The 21,718-nt window shown below is 49.2% G+C and overlaps 1 protein-coding gene across 1 annotated transcript; it reads right to left on the minus strand.

Annotated features, from left to right (window-relative positions):
• Positions 1-779: 779 nt before the first annotated feature.
• Positions 780-21,074, minus strand: MYO1A (myosin IA). The gene is made up of 27 exons (XM_054580255.1): positions 20,952-21,074; positions 20,730-20,845; positions 20,395-20,489; positions 20,092-20,196; positions 19,833-19,879; positions 19,631-19,694; positions 19,331-19,429; positions 17,299-17,402; positions 17,025-17,172; positions 16,437-16,555; positions 16,272-16,358; positions 14,243-14,308; positions 13,987-14,091; positions 11,918-11,980; positions 11,520-11,720; positions 11,119-11,345; positions 10,577-10,777; positions 10,296-10,389; positions 9,028-9,177; positions 8,850-8,918; positions 8,350-8,424; positions 4,308-4,442; positions 2,297-2,403; positions 1,776-1,908; positions 1,506-1,658; positions 1,198-1,325; positions 780-906 (listed from the first exon to the last, which is right to left on the minus strand). The coding sequence occupies exons 1-27, from the start codon at positions 21,063-21,065 to the stop codon at positions 780-782; spliced, it is 3,132 nt and encodes a 1,043-aa protein (XP_054436230.1). The 5' UTR covers positions 21,066-21,074.
• Positions 21,075-21,718: the final 644 nt, after the last annotated feature.

Raw genomic sequence — 21,718 nt, forward strand, 5'->3', positions numbered from 1 at the left:
ATAAAGACAAGAGGGACGGGGTCAGTCATAAGGATGGGAGAGTCTGGGTGGCGGAGCCTCCTCTGTCAAATGCCACCAGCTGGAGGCCTCAGCTGTGGACAGTGATTAGCAAGACAACTGTTGGCAGCGGCCTGGCATTTCTGGTGCATGGAAAGGAAGGGGGTGCCAGGGTGGGGCAGGTGTGATGGAGCCCAGCGCGAAAAGAGGCTGAATCTCCAAAGGATCCCAGTTTTCGTCAAGACAGGGATCCTCACTTCCCTCCAGGGACATACTTAATGAATCAGCCCATTGGCCACCTGCGACCTCAGTCCCATCCCCAACTGCCCTGCCCCCAACCCAGGCTCTCCAACCCGCCCCCCAGAGCTCAGCCGGTCAAGGACCCAGAGACAATTTCCCTTCTTTTCCATTCTTATTATCTGCATTAGCTGGCTCCAAGGAGCCTGAGGGAGGAGAACGGGAGGAGGGAGTGGGAGGGGGCCGAAATACAAGTCAGTGAGAAGGTGGGGAACAGCGAGCGACTCACCCACTGACCAAACCTTCGGGAAGTCATTCGTTTTATTTGTAGGCAAAGAGGTTGAGGGTGGGAGGAAGCTAAGTTTGGAGAAAACACTGGGATGGTTCGGGAGAAGAAAGGTCCTCTTCAAGGGCTCTTCAGTCCCGGAGCACCACCCCATGATCAGAGGGGCGAGACAAAAGATCCTCCCACAGAGGAGGGCGGGTAGGGTTGGTGCTGGTCCAGGAAGAAGAAACCGCCATCTCCACATTAGGCCCCCACCGCCTCACGATACGGTCACTTCCAGGCTCTGACTCCCCTTCTTCTTGCAGCTTAGCTTGCCATTCTCCTCACCGTGAGGCCCCTGGATGACCTTGACAGTCACATCACTCTCCTTGAACCTCACTGAGAACCTGGAGGGGGAACAGACAGAAAGCAAAGCTAGTGCCCTCATCCCCGATGCCCATATTTTCATGACAGTTTCCCCTCCCCTTCTTGAGGCAAATACACTCCCCCCACCCCCGCCCCACTACCGGAAGAGTCAAGGCTCCAGAGAACTTGGGTGGGGAGACTGTGAAGCTCCTCCAAGCCCTACTCTGACAAAATATGCTTCGCTTTCCGACTGCACGAATTTTCCCGGTCACGATGACCAACAGCTTCATCATCTGCCCCAATCCGTCCCTCAGTCCAGCTCATGGCCTTACTGCTCAGTCACGGAGACTGGAAGCTGCCTCTGAGTGGTATCCAGCACAGCTCGGTACATTCTGGTCAGCAGTTCAACCACATGCTCGCTGACCAACAGGAAGTCCCCCTTGGAACCCACTGATGATATCTTAGAAAGGGAAAAAAAATGGCAGGGAAGGGATTCATTTTTTTCTCCCCAGCAACAGCCTGAGAGGCATCAAAGGCCCAGAAGAAGAGGTTTGATCCGCATCCCCTCCAGCCCTCCCCAGCCCTGTGAGGCCCCCAACCTTCTCCAGTCTGAGGCCCTGCCCCCAACCTGCTCTGATACCTCACTCAGGTGCAAGCCAAAAAGCCCATCCTTGAAAGGGGAGACCGACACCCCGGCCACGCTTTCCAGCCCAATGACAGTTTGGGCCTGGGACTTCTTGGTGTCTGTGAGAATCACATGTCCCTTGGTCAGGAGTAGAATTCGAGAGGACATCTAGGGACAGAATAGGAAAGGGTGAGGAAAGGTGGGATCAACCCCCACCCTCCTCCCAGCTACCAGCCTGAGCCCTGGACCAGGCTGCGGGGAGGAGTTGGTGACGCTGGCCTTCACCTTGCCGTCACTACGATTGATCTTCTTCACAGTCTCTGCCACCAGAATAGACCCTTCTTCCTTGCTCTTCAGCTTCTGCAGCTTGGGGTTCCCTTGCAGCCCAATGTAGTCACCACGGAACAGAATGGGAACACTGAGGACACACAGGAAGTATGCAGTGGAGACAAAATCCTTATCAGTGACCCCCCCAGGCCCTGTACCTCCCCCTAAGTTCCCATTTAGCCCTGCAGTGCCCCTTCCCACGTCCCCCAGCATATCCTCTGTCTCAGCGGTTCCCACAGCATGGTCCAGAACCAGCATCGGCATCCCCTGGGAAGCTGTCAGAAAGGCAAATTCTTGGGCCCCACCCCAGACCCGCTGAATCAGAAACTCTAAGGGGGGCAGTGCAACCATCTGGGTGTTCCCAAGCTTGCTAGGTGATTCTGATGGGCCAAAGTTTGGACCCACTGCTCTATCCCATCTGGAGAATATTCTCTTTGCTCCTGACGAAACTGACTGGACAGGGTCTGAAAGGTTCTCACCTCTGGGGGTATGCAGCCTTCTTGCCCTTGAACAGTTCGCTGGCACAGAGCTTCTCCCTCAGGACCTCCACCTGCTTTGGGGACAGCTGATCCCGGAATTTCTTGCACTGTGGGTGGGTTGGGGCAGAAGCTATGATCATGGAGGAAGAGGGCAGGGTTGGGAAGGGGGTGGGGAGAACACTGAGACATGGAAGGAGAGGGACAGGGACTAGAGAATAGAGACAGAGGGAAAAGGACAGGCACTGGACACTTCAGGGAGGGCGGGGGTTGGAGAAGCATCGGGGAGGAGGGTGGGGACTGAAGGAGGCTGGGGATTGGGGGTAGAAACAATCAAATACGAGCCCCATGAGGGCTGTATGCCCAGAAAACAGCACAAGGCCCAGTCCCAGACAGGTGCTCAGTAAGAATTTCCTGAATAGAACACTGTGCCAAGTGAAATAAGCCAGACACAAAAGGATAAATATTGTATAATTCCACTTATATGAGGTACCTAAAATAAAGTAATGCACCACATAACAACATTTCAGTCAACGACAAACTGCATGTATCATGGTGGTCCCATAAGGCTATAATGGAGCTGAAAAATTCCCATCTGCTAATGGCATTGCAGCCGCAGTAACATCCTAGCACACGAATTACTCGTGTGTTTGTGGTGATGCTAGTGTGAACAAACCTACGCACTGACGGTCATATAGAAGCATAGCTCAGATGTCAGTCCCCAGTCAGGGCACGTGCCCCGGTTGTGGGCCAGGTCCCCAGTAGGGGGCGTGCAAGAGGCAATCACACATTGATGTTTTCCTCCCTCTTTCTCCCTCTCTTCCCCTCTCTAAAAATAAATAAAATATATTTTTTTAAAAAGCATAGCACATACAATTATGCACATAATATTGATAATGATAATAAATGACTGTTACTGGTTTATGTATTTACTATACTATACCTTTTATCGCTGTTTAAAGTGCACTCTACATATATATTAAAAAAAAGTTTGCTATAAACATTATGTCACATTATGTCAGCAGCAGCCTCACACATCTCATGTTTGTTTACTACATCTCTCTCTCTTTTTTTTTAATCCTCACCCAAGGATATGATACTGATTTTAGAGAGAGAGGAACAGAGGGAGAGAGATAAACAACGATGTTAGAAACATCGATCGGCTGCCTCCTGTTTGTGCCCTGACCGGGGATCAAACCCACAACCCAGATATGTGCCCTGACAGGGAATCAAACTGACAACCAGTAGAGGCACCTGGCCAGGTCCCTGAGTCTCTTCACTGCATCATTTTCTCTTGTGCTTGATTTAATCTCATGTTGTTTTGTACAGTAACATGTTGTACCGGCTTGTAGCTTATGAGCAATAGGCTGTACTATATAACCAGGTGTGTAGTAGGATACACCATCTAGGTTTGCGTGAGTGCACAGTATGATGTTCGCACAACAACAAAATTCACTTAGTGATGCATTTCTCATAATGTCTCCCTGTCGTTAAGCAGCATATGATTCTGGTCAGATTCCTAGAGACAGAAAGTAGGCTGGAGGAGGGGAGAACAGAGAGTTATTGCTTCAGCCTGGGAGGATGGAAAAGTGTGGAGATGGCCCTGGCCAGATGGCTCGGTTGGTTGGACTGTCATCCCATGCACCCAAAGGTTTCCGGTTCAATCCCCAGCTGGGGCGTGTACAGAAGGCAACCAGTCAATGTTGCCCTCTCACGTTCCTCTCTCTCTCTCCTCCTCAACTCTCTCCCACTCCTCTCTAAACATATCCTTGGGTGAGGAATAAAAAAAAGTATGGAGATGGATGGTGGCGATGATTGCTCAACCATGTAAATGGGCTCAATGCCACCAAACTGTATACTTCAAAATGGTTAAAATGGTAAATTTTGTCATGTATGTTTTACCACAATTTTTTTAAACAAAGAAAAAAGGGTCAAAGAGAGAGGAAGAAGAGAAAAAGCAGAGGGAGGAGGAAAAAAAGGCAAATGAGAGGAGAGGCGTGGGGGCCCCACTCACCTTCCATTGGTGGAAGAGCTGCTGCAGCTCCCGATTAGCTGCGTTGAAGCACTTGTAAGGAGCGGCTGGCCACTCTTTGTCCAAGATCTTGGCAGATGGCAAATTGTTCTTCAGCCCCAGGAGGAATTTCTGCGCCTGGGTTAGAAGCAGGGGAATCCAGAGTGCAATGATGACAAGACAGACCCCCAACAGGCACGCTCACACCCAGAGCCTGCCACTTAAGTGGAGGAAGCCCACCCAGAGTGAGAAGCGGGTAGAGCTGAGGAGCCTGGAGCTGAGGAGATGGAAGGGCGTTGTCTTCTGGATCTCTTCCAGGATGAAGTGCAGGCTTGAGGCTGGGCGCGAAGAGCATGAATGGGAGTTTGAAGGGAGAGAGGATCAGTTCCAAGCCGGAACCTGCTACCCAGGGAAGTGAGGTGGGAGGAAGCAATACGCAAGCTACTGGGTCCTGTAGCTTCCTATTCTCTCAGCTTACTGTTGCCTACAGCTGGCTGCTACCGTCTGTGCTAGCTAGTGGACAGGAACCAAATCTTCCCTCCTTTCTGGTCTGTCAAGCCCAACACCTCACCTGACATTCAAATTCAAAATCTTTTCCTTAGAGCCCCACCTTGTCGCAGGATCCCCTGCTTGGCACACCAACCAGGCAGTCCTTGCGAGGCCCTTTGCCCAGCCCATGCATTGCCACTCTGAGCTGTAGCCCATGCTGCTGTCAGCATAACATCATCAACCCAGATTCTATCCATCCTTTCAGATGCAGTCCAAGGGGGGCCTCTCCTGCTGTTGGAGCCCCATAGCACTTTGTCTATACTTCTGTTACTTGTATGGAAAGCTCCTTCTCTAGACAGTGAGTTCTTGGGAGATAGCCTCCCAGGTCAGGAGTTGTTTTTTTTTTTTTTACCATTCAACATTTATTGAGTGTTTGCTCTGTGCCTGGCACTGTTCTAGGTAAAGAGACACAGCAATGAGCAGAGCAAACAAAGTCTCTATTCTCATAAAGGTTACATCCTACTGGGGGTGGGGAAGGAGACTGCCCATGGCAAAGAAGCATACATAATGTGATGCCAATTAATTATGCATGCTGTGATGCAAAAAGCAGGCCCCGAGACAGGGATGAGTGGTGGTATATCCCAGAAACAGAAAGAAAACCAATGTGAGAGAACTGAATTGAGTAAGAGGTGAGCAGGTCAGAGAGACAGCTGCACAGTCAAGGACAGACCACGAAGGGCCTTGTAGGCTGCGGTAAGGAGACAGGCTTTTATTAGGAGTGAAACAGAACACCACTAGAGGGTTTTAAGGGGAGGAATGACCTAATCTGACTTAAGATTTTTAAAAAATTAATACAATTTATTTTCTTTCTCTTCCTTCCTTTCTTTTTTTCGTTCTTTCTTTTTAGTGTTCAAATATATTTGTCTCCATTTTCCTGCCACCACTTTCCCTGCTCCCCGCACCACCACCTCCCACCCTCACTCCCTCTCCACTTTGGCTTTGTATTTTATTTAGAAAGTTTTAAAACTTGCTTAAAAGTTGAAGACAACATTACAACAAACATCTGGAAGGCAGCTATGCTCACCACTATACCACCAACGCTAACTACAATGAACATCTGTATACCATATACCCCTCACCTAAATTCACCAACTGATAATGTTAACATTGCCCTAATCTGCACATTCTCTCTCTAATACATGCACACATATATACAAATGCATATAAATACACACATATATACAAATCTTCACTGCCGCATCATCCTACAGTAGGTTATAGGTATTATAACATTTCCTCCTAAAACTAAAGCACATGTCTCCCAAGAACTGGGACATTCACTTACACAATCATAATTCCATCACTACACCTAAGAAAATTAACATTAATTAGATTTACTCATCTAACAACAAAACATACTCAAATTTTTCCTAATGTCCTATATGAACTTCTAAAAATATCCTTTTTAGCTTTGTTTTTATTTTTCCTGATCCATGATCCAATCATTTCACCTGCGGCATCTAACGGTTTAAGTCTCCCCCAGTCTAGAACCAGCACTTGAAAGTCTTTATATTTCAGGGAGTGCACAGCACCCTTTTTGTTCATGGGATAGAGGGATTGAAGGTACATAAAATGACTTGATCTTGTACACTTCCAAATTTGGGGAATTTTAATGGAAACTTTTTACTAAAACATTAGGTTTAAAAAATTAAAATAGAAAAAAACACAGCACACACTATATTGCTCCAGGAACCATCCAAGCTCTCTGCATCTTCCACTACAAAGAGCTGGTGGGTTTGGTCTCATCATCCTGGAGTCTCTAGTCCTTGGTCTGTTTTGATTTAATTCAATAAACATTCCGAAGCATCTGCCATAATCCCCCATGTTTCAATTGATGTGGAACCTCTGTGGGTTTTCTTTCTTCTATTGTTTTTAAATAGATCTAGGAAGTTCTGCCTTTCCCTATGCAGCCCCCCTGTCCCCCGATCTACCCAAGGCCGTGTATACGTGGGTTGCCCAGGCCTCTATTGGGGAAGAGGGGGCAGGCAGCTTTACACAGTGGTTAGAACTCTGGAGTCAAATAGTTTGTATCCCATCTCTACCATTTACCAACTGTGGGACTCCTAGCAAGTTATCCAACCTCTCTGGGCCTTAGTTTTTTTAACCTATAAAATGGCCTACCTCTCAGGGTTGTTGATAACATTAGAGTTAATGCAGGTAAAGGGCTTAGTGCACAGGTAAGTGTTCAAGAAATAGTAGGTATTAGTATTAGTATTAGTATTAGTATTAGTTATAGGCAAGGCAATTGCAAAATGTAGACCAGTCAGAAACACTGGGGGAAGGGGTGCCTAGCAGCTCCCTGCACGTATGGGCTCTTCTGTACCAGGTGCGACTTAGTGAAATACTGATCTAAACCCAACAGCTCCTGAGGTGATATTCAGCAGATGTCTGATAATATACAGGTGGAAAAAGAAAGACAGAAAGAAAAAATAAAAGAACAAAAAGAAAGAAAAGAAAGACAAGGTGGGAAGAGGGGCAAGTCATGAGATAAGAGCAAAACCAGATTACAGGTCTCAGGAATGCAGGCAGTTACGCTGCCAGAGAGCAGGGACTGGAGAAGGCAGACACTCTGGAGCCTGTGAGGAGAGACCAGGCAACTGAAGAGGCCAGGAAAATGGCGCTTCCGTGGGAAGGGGGAGGGGACACAATGAAGGCTTAGGGAGGCAATGGAGAGGCTCAGAGCTGCGTCCCTTGCCTCCCCCTCCCCCCCCCCACCGCCCCATTCCTCCACTCGGCACTTGGACCCAGTGTCTCCCACACCAAAGAGCTCCAATGAATATGTCTCATGTCTGAATGAGCAGTTAGTAAGAGTCCTAATAATTGTCAAAAATCAAATCAGTGGAGGGCAGTTCCAATTTCCCCCAGCCCTCTGTCTAAGACTCCGTTCTTCCTCCTACTCTCTGGCCTTCCCCAAGGTTTCACTGGAAGTGCTGCTCCCTCCCTGTCTGGTTTCCCTCCATCTCTCACTCTTCTCTGCGCTGTTTTCCTCTCACTGGAAACCGCCCATAGTTTAAATACCCAGGCCTGGTCTGGCTCCTTCTGGCCCACTCGGACCTCAGTTCTCCAGGAGAATTAAAATCTTTCCTGAGGCTTAATTTCAGACTCACCCACTATACTTTCAGAAGAGAGAGAAGGAAAATATAATTCCTCCACCTTCACCCCACCTCTAAAATGGACCTCGGAAGTTTGTATTAGTTAACCCTATATGTGTCCTTACTCTGGTCTGGTTTCCCGGGCTCTTCAATGGTTGTGAACCATTCAGCCCCAGTCTCTTTTTGGGTGTGTTGCGACCCCTTCCTACCACGAGGTTGCCTGCAGTGTCCACTCAACCCCAAATGTGCCCTGATTTTGCCCCTGGACCCTGAGGCGTGCAGGCCAAGGAAGCTCTTGGGGAGAGAGCTTTAAGTCGCCTCGTCTCACACCCCATATCTTTCTCTATCAAACCTGTCCCTCCATCCTCAACCCCCAACTTCCACCCTCAACATCCACCACGTACCATGCTTTTGTAGATGAAATTTGCCAAGGTGAGAGTGGCCCCTGACCGGAAGTATTTTCGGTAATCCTTGCGGGCCTGGCAGGGACATACAAGAAAGGAGCCAAAGTACAAGATAGTTAGACCTAGAAGACAGGGGAGAGACCTTGAAGAGATTCCACTTTTTATCAGCGATGCAAAGAACAGAGGAAGATAAAGAGCTGAGACTGTAGCTGCAGAGAGGGCATTCAGACAAACTGGCAATGAGGATGACACTCAAAGCAGAAAGCAGAGCCACTCAGATATGCAGACCTTCCCAGCACACCTCCACCCTCCCGCACACGGAGCACACACTCAAACACACCCAGGCACAGACGTGCCATTGCACAGAGGTATGTCTGTCTTTCGGGCAGGGCTTGCTTTCTGCTACTCCTTCCCCCCAGCAGCTGGGACAATCCAGGGGGAACCATGTGGGGGAAGGAAGCCTGAGTGTGAGGGGGAATTCCTCTCCATTTTCCAATTACCTTCCAACCTCTCACAAAAGCCTGGATCAATAATACTGATGCCTTTATCTTTCCATAGCGTTTCTTTTGCTGTAGAAAATAATGGGGCTGTTAGAAAAACTCCAGCCCCTGAACCACATTTCCTACTTCCCACCCTCCTAGTAGAGTGAGGGGATGGGACTTTTGGGGTAATTGGTACCGTGTTGCCCCGAAACCAAGAGGAAATGAGGATCTGACTCTTGCGCATCTGCTGGTAGTGGGTGCGGCAGCGCCAGCCTCGGTATATCTTCTGGATGAGTGTGGCCAGCTGCTGGACTCGAAGGCGCCTCTGCTCTTCCAGGTAGAAAAGCTGCACAGAGGTGAATAGGCGGATTGGAGAAGCTGGCTGAGGGCAACCACGCTCTCTCTTCCTGTACCCCACTGCGCCAGTCTTCCCAGACAGTGTTTTGTTTTGTTGTTTTTTTTAAAATAAAGATTAGGTTTTATTTTTTTTTGTAGTTGATTTTTTTTAATCTATTTTTTCAAATACATTTGTCTCTGCCTACCCCCCACCACTTTCCCTTGCCCCCTCCCTCCTTCCCTCCCTCAGCTCTTCCCCTTTGGTTTTGTCCATGAGTCCTTGCTATATGTTCCTTGACTTTCCCCTTCCGTTCCTTTTCTCCTGCCCACCTCTCCCTCCTTCCCTCTTGTCTCTGTTGATTTCTTTTCCTTTCAGTGTTGCTGGTCTTATTTTCCTTGCATCTTTGTATTGTTGGTTAGGTTCCACTTATAGGTGAGATCATATGGTATTTGTTTTTCGCCCCCTGGCTTATTTCGCTTAGCATAACGCTCTCCAGTTCCATCCATGCTGTTGCGAAGTTTAGTAGTTCTTTTTTTCTTTCTGCTGCGTAGTATTCCATTGTGTATATGTACCATAATTTTTTGATCCAATCATCTACTGATAGGCATTTAGGTTGCTTCCAACACTTGGCTATTGTAAATTGTGCTGCTGTGAACATTGGGGTGCAAAGATTCTTTTGTGTTGGTGTTTTGGTGTTCTTAGGGTATAGTTCCAGCAGGGGAATCACTGGATCAAAACCAGCCAGTGTTTTATTTGATCATTCCTTTGTCTTCTTAGTTGATTCATTCATTTATTAACTCATTTAACAATCTACTGAACCCTAACTCCGTAGCAGGCCCTATGCTAGAATTTGGAAACTCAGACACAAGCGGCTCATCCCCCAGACCCCCAAGGAGTCCTGCTTCAAGTGGAGATTCTCAGAATGGTCCCTGTAAGCACACCCGACTCCTAGGGCTCTCAGGATAGGGTGGGAACCCAAGGGCTCAGGCCCTGCAAAGACGCCTCCTCATCCACTATCCATTCCAGATTACAGATGCTCCCTTCCCGGCCCAGCCTCTTCCTCAGATGAGCTCTCCAATTCTCCCACCTGCCACTCCCACCAAATACAGGTGCACCCTCCAACTCACAGTCTTGGGACTTTTAATGAAGATCTTTGTCTTCCCAAAGGTCACCTCCTTTGAGGACATACTCAGGTCCTCCAGGATCTTCTCAACCCCTTGCCTAAAAGAGCAAACAGGGAAAGCTGCCGAGAGGCAGCCCAGGAGAGGGGCCTCTCCATCTTTCCCCTAATCCCTTTCACCCTGGGAGAAGAGTTCAGAGCTTGAACCAGAAGACTTCAGAGTCTCTTTCCCCCAAGATGTTCCCTGCACCGCCCTTCTGCCCTTCTCTGCTCCCCACTGAGACTTACCGGTCTCCCCCATCCCAGCGAGGCCAAGTGCTCCGGCTCAGCAGTCGGTACCTCTCCAGGAAGGGCCCGTACCCTTGGCGGAAGGCGTAACCCGCCCGTCGCACCCGCACGTTCTCCAGCAGTCCCAGGTACCGAGCCTGGGTTGCCACCAGCTCCCGGGAGAACTGACCTCGCTGCTGGTGCTCATTGGGCTTTATACACCTGGTGGGAGGTAGGGCAAGGTACAGACTTCAGAAGCTTCGCCTTCACCACTGTAAGCCATCTTGGTCTCTATACCCCAATTCTGCATGCACTCCCCTTAGGTGAAAAGCTTCAGAGGAAGTGGACACGCTGTCCAGTTTCACTCACTATAGTATGGTCCGTACCCACATCTGGTGTTCTCCCTGCTACAGGAGCCTCGGTGACTCATTTTCCTCTGTTTTCCAATACAAAAGGACCTCTGATACCCTTACTCCAGAGACCCCCCGCCACGGACATGTTCTACAGGACATGGACCATGCTATCACATATTAGCATGTTCCCCTGTGTGCCCAGTGTGTCACCTGATGTAGTTGGGGTTCTTGGAATATAGGTTCTTCATGAGGATGGCCACAGAACTCTTAAACTGGGCCCCAGCAGTTACGGGGCGTTTGAGAGATGCCTGCTTAGGATCACCCTCAGGAAACAAGGACTGAAGGAGGGGGTGCTGGGCCTTCCACATGGCCTGGGACAAGTCTCTGAAGAGTAGGTCATTATTCTTGTCAATGAAGCTGTTCACGTTGTATGTCACCTGTAGAGGAACAGCTATTGGTCTGGAGAGCTCGTGGCTTTGTCCCAGCACTTGGCCCTCCCAGTCTCATTGTGAAGTATTCCTAGTTCTCATCTCCTCCCCGCCAATTCCTCCCCCATGGCCTTCAGCCTGTGCTCAGGCCCCAATCTTGACCTCGCAGCCCTGCCATATCACCTTGCCCGCATAGTGGCAGATGCGGAAGCAGCTGAGGCCCATGGTGTGGTCATACTGGCGCTGGGCATTCTGGGTGACTTTGCTCTCGTAGTAACCATGCTTGGAATAGAGGTGGTTCAGCTTGGCTAGGAAGGTGGAATCGCTGACCACCCCAGGCCGCAGGCACTCCTCGTCCAGCATGGCCAGGATGCCTCGCTGATTCTGGCCAAGGGAACAAGATCAGCGCGGCCTAGACCTGGTCCTCCAAGGTGTCCGGATCTCCTGCCCACTCACCCACTGCCCCCTTTACCATCCTCATCAAGTAGGGTGAGGGGAGGGGGGTGACAGGGGCAGGGCATGACAGGGGCAGGGGAAGGATGTTCAGGGGAGGCCCCAAAGATAAGAGAAGGATAACTCACATGCTCAATAAGGTTACAGATAATGCCATTATCAAAGTAGTCCACTTTTTCCCACGGTATGCCCTGGCAAGGGGAGACAGGAAAAATTACAGGGAGCAGGTCCAAGATAAGTTTTCAAAGACCTCACCAGATCTAGGCCCCCTTTCGTCCATCCCACAAAGGGCCAACAGAAAGCCCTATAGTTCAGAGGGGTCCTTGGTGTGGTTTCTATTTACATCCCCATTTCTTCAAGGTTGATAGAGAATCTTTGGTGCTGGGTAGAGAGACACATGGGAAGACCCAGAGCAGCAGTGAGGGGGAGTCAATGTAAAGAGCCCTGTAGGTGCTGCAGGATAGACAGGGAAGTGTAAGATGGTGGGCGAAGGCTGGGGTAGGGATTACCCCAAGGCGGGGCGCGGGGGGAGGATCCTTGTGTATGTGGAAGAGCAAAGGCCACACTGCTCTGGCAACAGACTACAGAACGAAAGCACAGAAGTGAGTTTATCATCAAACAACAAAGGTAATTTGATACATCTTCGAAGACCTACTTCAGTGATCCTCAGTATTCAGAGTGCATTGCAGCTACTTAGATGGCCTGTTAAAGCACAGATTGCTGCCCCTGCCCCCCAAGTTTCTGAGTCAACTGGTCTGGGAAGGGGCCTGGGAAGCTGCATTCTAACATGTTCACAGGGGATGCTAATCCAGGGCCACAGCTGAACCACTGATCTACATGCTACTCTGGGACTGTATACTTTATTTTAAAAACAACAACAACAAAAATGGTGCAGAAGCCGAAAACCCAAAGACAATCTTCCTCTGCTTTAGGGAATTGCTGGGCAACAGGCCTGCAAGCAGGAGAGCTTCTGATCCCCACGAGCGCCGACCGTGCGGTTCGGCCACCTCCAGGTGTGCCCGGGGGACGCAGGCCTCTCTCTGCCTTCCCCGAACAGGTACTTAGGGATGCAGAGTGGGATTAAGCTGCTCTCCCACTTCATTCCAGAAATGCCTCCCCTGACATTAAATGAATTACGACGTTCTTATAATCCTATGTAACTGTAAAGAAGCATCTTTATAGACTGATACAGAAAAATCTCTTGTTAACTTATGAAAGCAAGGTATAGAAGAGAGTGTATTCACTGCTGCTTGAATAAATTTTGTGGTAAAATATATTTACAGACTTGTCTGATTACACATCAAAGACCTCTGGAAGGAGACCTGCTTTAAGTGCCTCTAGAAGGGGAAGCAGATGGAGGAAACTAGGAACTGGGTGAGAGAGAGGCCTTTCCTTACACACCTTTTTAGCTTTTTGAGTTTTGAAGCACGGGAATGTATTCTTTATTTATCATTTAAATTTTTTAAATAAAAACATACAAAATACTTTAAAACCTTTTTCATACGTTGTTACCACATTGCCTGAAATTCTGCCACAACAGATTCCTGAGAGCTCACAGGGAGCATCCCTAGGAGGGTTTTGATGAGCGAGGCTCAGCCATTCACACTTTGGAGTGGATTAGCTCAGCCAGAGAGCTGTTCCAACACCTAGCCATAGAGTACGGGGTTTTCGGGGAACAGGGGGAGGAGTGTGGAAATTCTCAGCCATGGGGCACTTCCGGTGAGGAAGTCTGGGATCAGGGTGTGACAAGAGGGGAAGGAGACGTCAGCCAGGGCCTGGAGGAGACAAGGGTTCCGAGGCATTAGACAAGAGCACAGAAAGGGACGTGGTAGGGTGCCAAGCCCAGGAGGAATGTCCCTTCTAAATTTGGCTCACCGGTCTGCCCTAGGCCAAGCACAGCTGTCGCTTCACTCTTGTCATGACTCCCCCACTTCCGCCCCTACCCCCCACACCCTTCTATCAATCTGCCCCCTTCCTCGCCTGGCCTGGAGTGGAAGGATAGAGACCTGGAGGGATTGAGAGCAGAAAATGAGGGCTCCTTGGTAATGCTGGAACGTTCAGCCGTGCAGAAGAAACTTGCTGTCCTTGTGTTCCCACGTGGGAACAGCTGAGACGAAATTGTGATCAAGGAGAAAGAAAGATCTTGCATGTGCCTAGAAGTCATTTAAGAGAGAAGTAGAGAGAAGACTTAGTTTACCTCTCTCCTATATTCCTCTTGCTCCTCTTTCAGTGTTATCTCTATGAACACCTGCTGCAGCTTCTCATTGCAGTAGTTGATCACAAATTGCTCAAAACTATTGTCCTAAGGGAAGGTACAAAGGTTAGAGAGAAACCAGCTCAACCCCAGTGCTTCCTTCCTTTCAGCCCTACCTCCCCTCTCTTCCATCCCCCTGAGCCCACCCGCCCCTAACCATAGGGAAGCAGGGTACTGAAGTTGGGCAAAGTTCTCTTACCTCTAATATTTCAAAGCCGTAAATATCCAGGACCCCCATTACCTTCTTCCTCTCCCCAATGCCCACCTGAAGAGGAGGAAAAGATAAATCTGAGGACAGCCTCTCTGTGGTGGCTGTGATGGGAACAATGGGCAAACAGAACTGAGGTGAGCTTGACCGAGCTCTAAAGGAATTGTTGTGATTTTATTCTCCTTCCTCTTCTATACACTGGAGGACAAGCAAAGAGGAAAGAAAGGAGGAAAAGGAAGATGCAAATAGATTCCAGGATGGTGCTTCCATGGTGTGAGGTAAAAAGACATTGAAATCCTCTCAGGAGAATAACCATCTCTTACATTTATTGAGCATTTTACAAAGAATTCCAGGTTCTTTTTTTCTTAAAGATTTTATTTACTTTTAGAGAGAGGGGAAGGGAGGGAGAAAGAGAGGGAGAGAAATATTAATGTGTGGTTGCCTCTCACACGCTCCTTACTGGGGACCTGGCCTGCAGCCCAGGCATGTGTCCTGACTGGGAATCAAACCGGCAACCCTTTGGTTTGCAGGCTGGCACTCAATCCACTGAGCCATAGCAGCCAGGGCTCTAGGTTCTTATTTCATTAATCATATCACAATCCTACAAGGCATGATTGTTCCCACTTTACAGGTGAAAAAAAAAATTAAATTTCAAAAAGGCTAAGCACTTACCAAACCTAGATTCAAATCCCATTTTATCCCATGCCTTACAGTAATAGCTACTAAATTGATGGCATTTTCATGTACATAATTTTTTGTAATAATTATTTTGATCTAACTCACATACCAGAAAATGTACCCTTTTCTTTTTTTTAGATTTTACCTATTTATTTTTTAGAGAGAAGGGAAGAGAGGGAGAGAAACATCAATGTGCCAGAGAAACATCCATCGGTTGCCTCTCACGAGCCCCTAGCTGGGAACCTGGTCCACAACCCAGGCATTTACCCTGACTGGGAATCGAACTGGCAACATTTCAGTTCACAGGCCAGTGTTCAATCCACTGAGCCACACCAGCCAGGGCCAGAAAATTTACCCTCTAAAAGTATACAATTCAGTGGGCTTTTAACGTATATTCAGAAGGTGTAAAACCATCACCACTACCTAATTCCAGAGCACTTTCATCATCCTCCCAAAAGAAATCTTGCACCCATACCCATAAGCAGTTACTCCCTGTTCCCTTCTCCCTCCCCACTCCCAGCCCCTTGTAACCACTGCTCTACTTCCCATGTCTATTGATTTGCCTAGTCTGGAAATTTCATATGAAAAAAGTCATACAAAATGTGGCCTTTTGTGTCTGGCTTCCTGTACTCAACATGTTTTAAAGATTCATCCATGTTGAGTGTGTATCACTATTTAATTCCTCACTATGGCTAAATAATACCCCATTGTATATGAATATACACATTTATTTATCCATTCATCAGTTGATGGACATTGAGGTTGTTTCCACTTTTTGGCTATTAAGAATAAGGCCTCTATGCACATTTCATATACAGGGTCCAGCAGAAGTAACATGTTCAAATTAAAATGTCATATGGTGTACTTGAGTGTAATATTGTTATGTTGCAGAATTTCATGCTTATGATTTTGTAATAAAAGATTGTGTAATAAAAAAGGGGCATTATTTGTGCCGAGCCCTGTATCTCTGTTTTCAATTTGCTTGGATATATATACCTAGGAGTGGAATTGCTGGTTATATGGTAACCATGTACACAATTTTATCTGGTCATCCCTAAACCTATGAAGCAGGTAGGTATTAATGCCCCATTTTCCAAATCAGGAAACTGAGGCTTAGAATCTTTGTGAAATTGAAAGGCCACACGGCTTATAAGTAGCCTATCCAGAGAGTCAAACTCAAAAGCCAGTGATGTTTCCACATCACGCTTTTGGAGAAAACTGCACACCACTCCTTACTGTCCTTACTCTTATTCAGCTCAGAACCCAGGGCATGGGGCTGGTGACAAGGACAAGAGAAGCGAGGCAGGCAAGAGAGTGTTGAAGGAGGAGGGCGATCTCTCACCTGGATACTCTCATTGATTCGATTCACTATCCAGTTGAAGAGGCGGCTATAGATGTTCTTAGCCAGAGCATCCCGAGCATACTGAGCCTGCAGGGCAGAGCCAAGCTGGTTAGTGTGGCAGTCACACACAGACTTAGGATCAGCCTCGTCCCTAGGGCCCCTTACCTGAACGGCATTCAGTGCGGTGACCACCTTTTCTTTAGCAGTTTCCATGGTTCTTGAACACAAAGCTCTCTCTAGTTCCTCTGAATTCAGACCTGCAATTTCCCCAATCTCCCGAACACCTGGGGTGACGGGAAAATACAACATGGCCTGAGAGGAGACTTTCTCCCAGGGGAGGGAGGAAGCGTTAAGTGAAACCGCTGGGAGAGTGGTGGCCCCCGGGTTTTGCTGGAGAATTCCTTGCAGCCAATTCAGAACATGGGCCTGGAGAAGGTCTGGGGAGGAAGGGGACGAAAGGGAGATGGGAACTTTGTATTCATTATCTACTTTGGGACTCTCCTGAACCAGGTGCAATTGTCTCCATTCTGCAAAAATCAACAGAGACTCAGATTTTAGAATCTACAACTACCAAACTTCAAAACCTCGTTCCAGTGTGCCTTACTGGGAGTCCTCGATGAGGATGTTTGGGGTCGAACTCAGGAGCAGGCTGAGTGGAACTAAATCAGAGTGAAGTTAATTATGCTAGAGACGGTGGAGGGACAGTGGGAGATTCGGGGAGCTAGGCAGGGACTTCAGCAGGAGGCTGCAGACCTCTCCCATCACGGATGCCACTTGCTGGTATCCCATTGGCCTGGAACTCGTTTGACAGCTCCACGTTCCCCAGCTTCAGCACCAGGGCCGTCACCTCTAGCACCCATCGCATCTCCTCCTCCGAGAACCCAATCCCAGTCATGGCACTCTTAGGGGGAAAGCAGAAATCAGAAGCTGGACTGTGACGCCAGTCGAACACCTCTCTTCTCAAAGCCAGAGCCTGGGCTCAGGGGAGGGCCTAAGGGCCCAAGCCTGCCCCACCCTGGGCACCCACCTGCATAGCCTTGAAGTTGGAGGCGTCGTCCATGCCATCCACTCTGGACACTTCCCCGTTCAGGTAGGCATAGCCGCTGGTATCCCGCTCAAGCTTCAGGGCCTCTGGGAGGGCCGCGTGCAGGGAGAGAGTCAGCGTACGGGCTCTCCAGTGCCCGCACAGCCCTTGCCCTAGCTTGGTTCGTTCACTTATTCAAAGGAGCCATTTTTTAGTTTCTTCCCTTGCCTCCTTTGTTTTGGAATCATTAATTCCTATAATAGGCTAAAATTTTAAGTGGTATTTAGGATTTAGGTGTTTGTAATTATGGGGGTTTTCTCCCAACGTTTATGAAAGAAGAGCTTCATTTCACTCTTGTCCCCACCCTCAGTGTTCTAAACAGTGAAAGCAAACAAACCCTCCATAGTGCTCTGGTCTCAGGGACCCCGGAGGAGGAAGGTAAGGACAGGAGGGTGAGCACATATCTTGCACCTACCTCCCCTCGCCGCCCTCCCCACTTAACCCCTCACCCTTGTTGGTGCGTTCATTATTTTTTCACTAAGCACCAACAAAGTGGCAGGTACTACATTCCCTGACCCTGAACCCTCTTCTGGAAGGTCTTCTCTGGTGGTGTGGGGCTGAGCCAAATGGCCCTCTGGTGTTCCCCCAAGCTGAAACTCTGTCCCAGCTCCTATCACGTGGGCTAGGTTTTGGTTTTCTTTCTCTTCTCCCACAGATGAACAACTTGTACGTTAGGACTGCGGTTTTCATCTCCATAATCTGTATGCCTGGCTGACATGCAGGAACGTTTTTCTTTTAAATAAGTGAGTCAAGGGAGTGATCAAAGCTGTTTACCTGTGATGGGAAGGAGCAGGTTAATCATGAAGCTTTGGGATATCAATTACCTGTTATTCCAATGATCTGAGATTCAGTTAATATTTCTCAAACTAGAATTTAATGGCAGCTTCCCACAAGGCTATTTTGAAGCTGAAACTCACTAAAGAGGAACGTCTGAACAGAGGATGAGTCAGAAAGGCCCTGGGATGATGACACCGGGGAGGCCCTGCCTGGACTCCGCTTAAACCAGTGAGTGACAGAATCAGCCAGAACAAGACTCTAGTGACTGTGATTCAGACAAATTGAACACAACCAAGACTATTAAGCCGGGAGGAGATGAGACCTGTGGGCGCTCCGGAACCAGAGATCTGCCAGAGGGAAAGAAAACATAGGCACAGATCCAGCACAGAATAACCAGAAGCCGAAGGGACAGGTCTCAGTGCTGACAGCTGGAGGGGGGACGGGGAGGCCAACTCTGACAGGGCCTTCAGTCTCACCAGCCCCTGCAGTGATGCCCACCCAGAGGCACCTCAGGCCAGTACAGCATTCAAGCTGGGATGGGCTCTTCTCCAGAACAAGGCAGTGTGCCCCCTGCCTACTACTCCTATAGCCATCCGCACAGGTCTGTAGGCCCCGATCACACTAATTGCAGTGGGTCTGTTCACACGTCTGCCTAGGAGACTGGAAGTTCTTCAAGGGACAGGATCCATGTCTTACTCAACTATGTGTCCTTAGTGTTCAATCATAGCAAATGTTTATGAGTTGTTTGATGAATGAACGAATGGAACCTATGTAGATCTAAGAAGAGGAACTCAAGGACAGGGTCCTGGGTGAGGCACATGCAGACCCAGGACAACTTCAACTAAAGCTCATCGAAAGTTCTTGAATTCCTGCAATACCCTGCTTAGTTTCCTGTTGAACTATCAATCAAATCCCTTTAGTTGACGATAGAAAAGGATGGTAGGTGGAAATGAGTGTTCCATTTTTGAAGCCAGCTCGGGGAAAGAGGAACCCAGGCAGGACAGAGGAACAGGAGCAGTGAAGAGGCAAGAAAGCTTCAGGAAAAGAACACAGAGGTCACGGGATGTGTTCCCACCAATGACGGGTGAGATTCAGATAAGGAATGCAGGAAGGAGAAGTCTGAGGGGCTCGGGGAAAGAGGCTGCGAGGCCCAGAGGGGACTGAGTGGCAGCCGGGGATGTCTGGGGCAGCCACATACTCAGCAGCTCTGCATCTGCTCCAGCCAGTAGCTGATAGAAGATGTGGAAGTTCCTTTCTCCTTTCAGCTGCTTCACCACTCGGGATTTCTCAAGCAGATCTGGCAGAGAATTAGAAAATAATGTCCTGAGGACCTGGGAGATACTTGAGTTTCCCTCTAATTCTGCCCTCCTCCCTGGTGTTCCCAGGGGTTGGGAGTCTGGTAGCCTAATATTCCTCCTACCTACAGCAGATCAGCAGAAAGGGACACTGTAGAGCCAATGGAAGAGAGAGGCGGTGAGCAGAATGGGGAGATACGTACAGTTTGTGATGACGCCACCGAGGGGGGATCCCTTGAAGTCAAACTCAATATCCATGTATTTCCCCTTCAGAGACCAGAGAGAGAGAGAGACTTTACTTCCTCCTCTTGTCACCACCCTGCCCAGAAAGGGTCGGTGGCACATTCCTCCGTCTCAATCCCCCACACCCTCTCCTCCCAGGCTGGGGAGATGACGGTCACTCACAAATCGAGAGGAGTTGTTGTTGCGAATGGTCTTGGCATTGCCAAAAGCTGCGGAGATGAGGAGAAGGGCAGTGAGGTGGCTGAGGGGAGAAGAGGGACTCTAGAGAAGGAAAAGGAGGAAGGTCTTCCGGTCATTGTGCCAACTCAGATTTTTCAGGCTGAATGAGAACGGTGGTCTTGGAGCAATGGGGAAGAGGGTGTAAGGCTGGGTGACTCTGGGGGGACAGGGTGGGGTACAGGGCAGAGCCTGGAATTCTCACCCTCCAGCACTGAGTTGGACTGAAGCAGTTGCTCCTTCACAGAGTTCACCTGCTCCCCTTTCCCACAGACGGCTGCCACGTAAGACATCACCAGCTTACTAGCCTCTGTGCAAGAGAAACCCTTATGTGGATCCCCACGCTACCCTCCCTAACTTCTCATTCCAGCACTCAGACCCCTCAGAGTCAGAAAAACCAAGAGGGAACTTTGAAGGCGGGAGAGGGGGAGAACTAGGCATGGCTTGGATAGAGACGGGTAGTTCCGGTGGCGATTCCCCCCCTCCGCCCCCGCCCCAGGCGCCTTACCAGTCTTCCCGGCTCCACTCTCGCCTGTGATGAGAATACACTGGTCTTGGTCGCGGTGCTTCAGTGACTGGTACGCCACATTTGCCAATGCATAGCTAGGAGGGAGGCAGTGGGCAATGACTAATGTGGGGCCAACCCAAGACACCCTCTTTCTCTCAATCCTCAGCCTCCAAAGTCATCCACCCTCCAATTCTGAGGCAAGCGACAGGCCTAGGAAGGCGCCTCCAGAGGGCCAGGGAAAGAAGGGGAAGCTGGAGAACCTTCTTCAGGAGAATGGATAGAGGATATTAGGATGTCTCATCCATCACCTTCCCTTGGTCCCTCTCTCTACTCACATATGGGGCTTCAGCTCATAGAAGGTATAGTCCCGGTATTTGTCTATGAACTCTGTGCCATAGATGGGCAGCTGTTGGTAGGGATTCACTGAAACCAACACGTTCCCAATGTAGGTCTGGAGCCAGGGAAGAAGGTAAAGGAAATGAGTAGGGGAGAGGAAGGGGAAGCATGTGAAGTCTTTGGCCACATACCCACAGTCAGGGGCAACCATATGCACTCACATAAATCTCCTTGTTTTCATAGCGCAGCTGGAGGTTCTTGAGCAGAGACTCTTGCTCCAGGGGTTCCAGGAGCACAAGGTCCTCTACCCCTATGGAACCTTCCAGGAGACTCATGTCCAGAGGGCCTACAGGTCCTGGGAGTAAGGGGGGGCGCAGTTTGCTGATGTCTTCTCAGCTTCAGAGACAATAACTGAGAGGAGGAAGGCAGGAGGGCCAAAGGGAACCTTCTTCCCTCCCCCAGCCTTCCCTGTTCCGGCCTCAGGGAGAGACCCCGACCCAGCAGAGGCCTCTGGGCTAGCGTAGGATCACTGTGGGAGGCTGCAGAAAACTTGGTAGGAGGCGGGGGAATCCTCTGCTCCCTGGGTCAGGGTTGGAGGGAGCAGGGCAGGTATGGGACAGGACCACCTGCCCCTGACCGCCAGGGTAAGGGAGGCACAACAGGTAGCAACTGGGGAGGCACAGTTGTGCTCGCAAGAGAAAAGGTCAGGGAGGACAAGATAAGCAAAGCCTTGTGTCAAGCCAGTCAGTGAAAGCTTTCTCCCTCCTGCACAAGGTGCCCTGGCCAGGGTCTAGGCTCTCTGGCCATTGTCTCCAGTTCTCCTCAACCCCTTAGCTCCCACAGTCCCTAGTTCAGTCACCCCCATGTCCACTTCAAAAGTTCTTCCTAAGCTCTCTCCTTGCCTCTCTTTGCTACAGTAAGATTCATTTTTTAAATGGGGACCAGACAAGGGACTGAGTTTGAGCACAGAGGCCGGTGTTCCTCCATA

The sequence above is a fragment of the Pteronotus mesoamericanus genome, unplaced genomic scaffold, assembly GCF_021234165.1.
Source record: "Pteronotus mesoamericanus isolate MK-2021 breed Mesoamerican mustached bat unplaced genomic scaffold, CSHL_Meso_final contig_56, whole genome shotgun sequence".
Lineage (NCBI taxonomy): Eukaryota > Metazoa > Chordata > Mammalia > Chiroptera > Mormoopidae > Pteronotus > Pteronotus mesoamericanus.

Bases quoted from the DNA above. Each gene is read 5' to 3' on its own strand.
- MYO1A (XM_054580255.1), bottom strand. From the start codon at position 21,065: ATGAGTCTCCTGGAAGGTTCCATAGGGGTAGAGGACCTTGTGCTCCTG. The intron at 17,403-19,330 runs GTATGTGGCTGC...CGGCCCTCCCAG, and splicing joins AGCAGATGCAGAGCTGCTGA to AGGCCCTGAAGCTTGAGCGG. The intron at 10,778-11,118 runs GTGACACACTGG...ACCTCCCACCAG, and splicing joins AAGAACCCCAACTACATCAG to GTGTATAAAGCCCAATGAGC.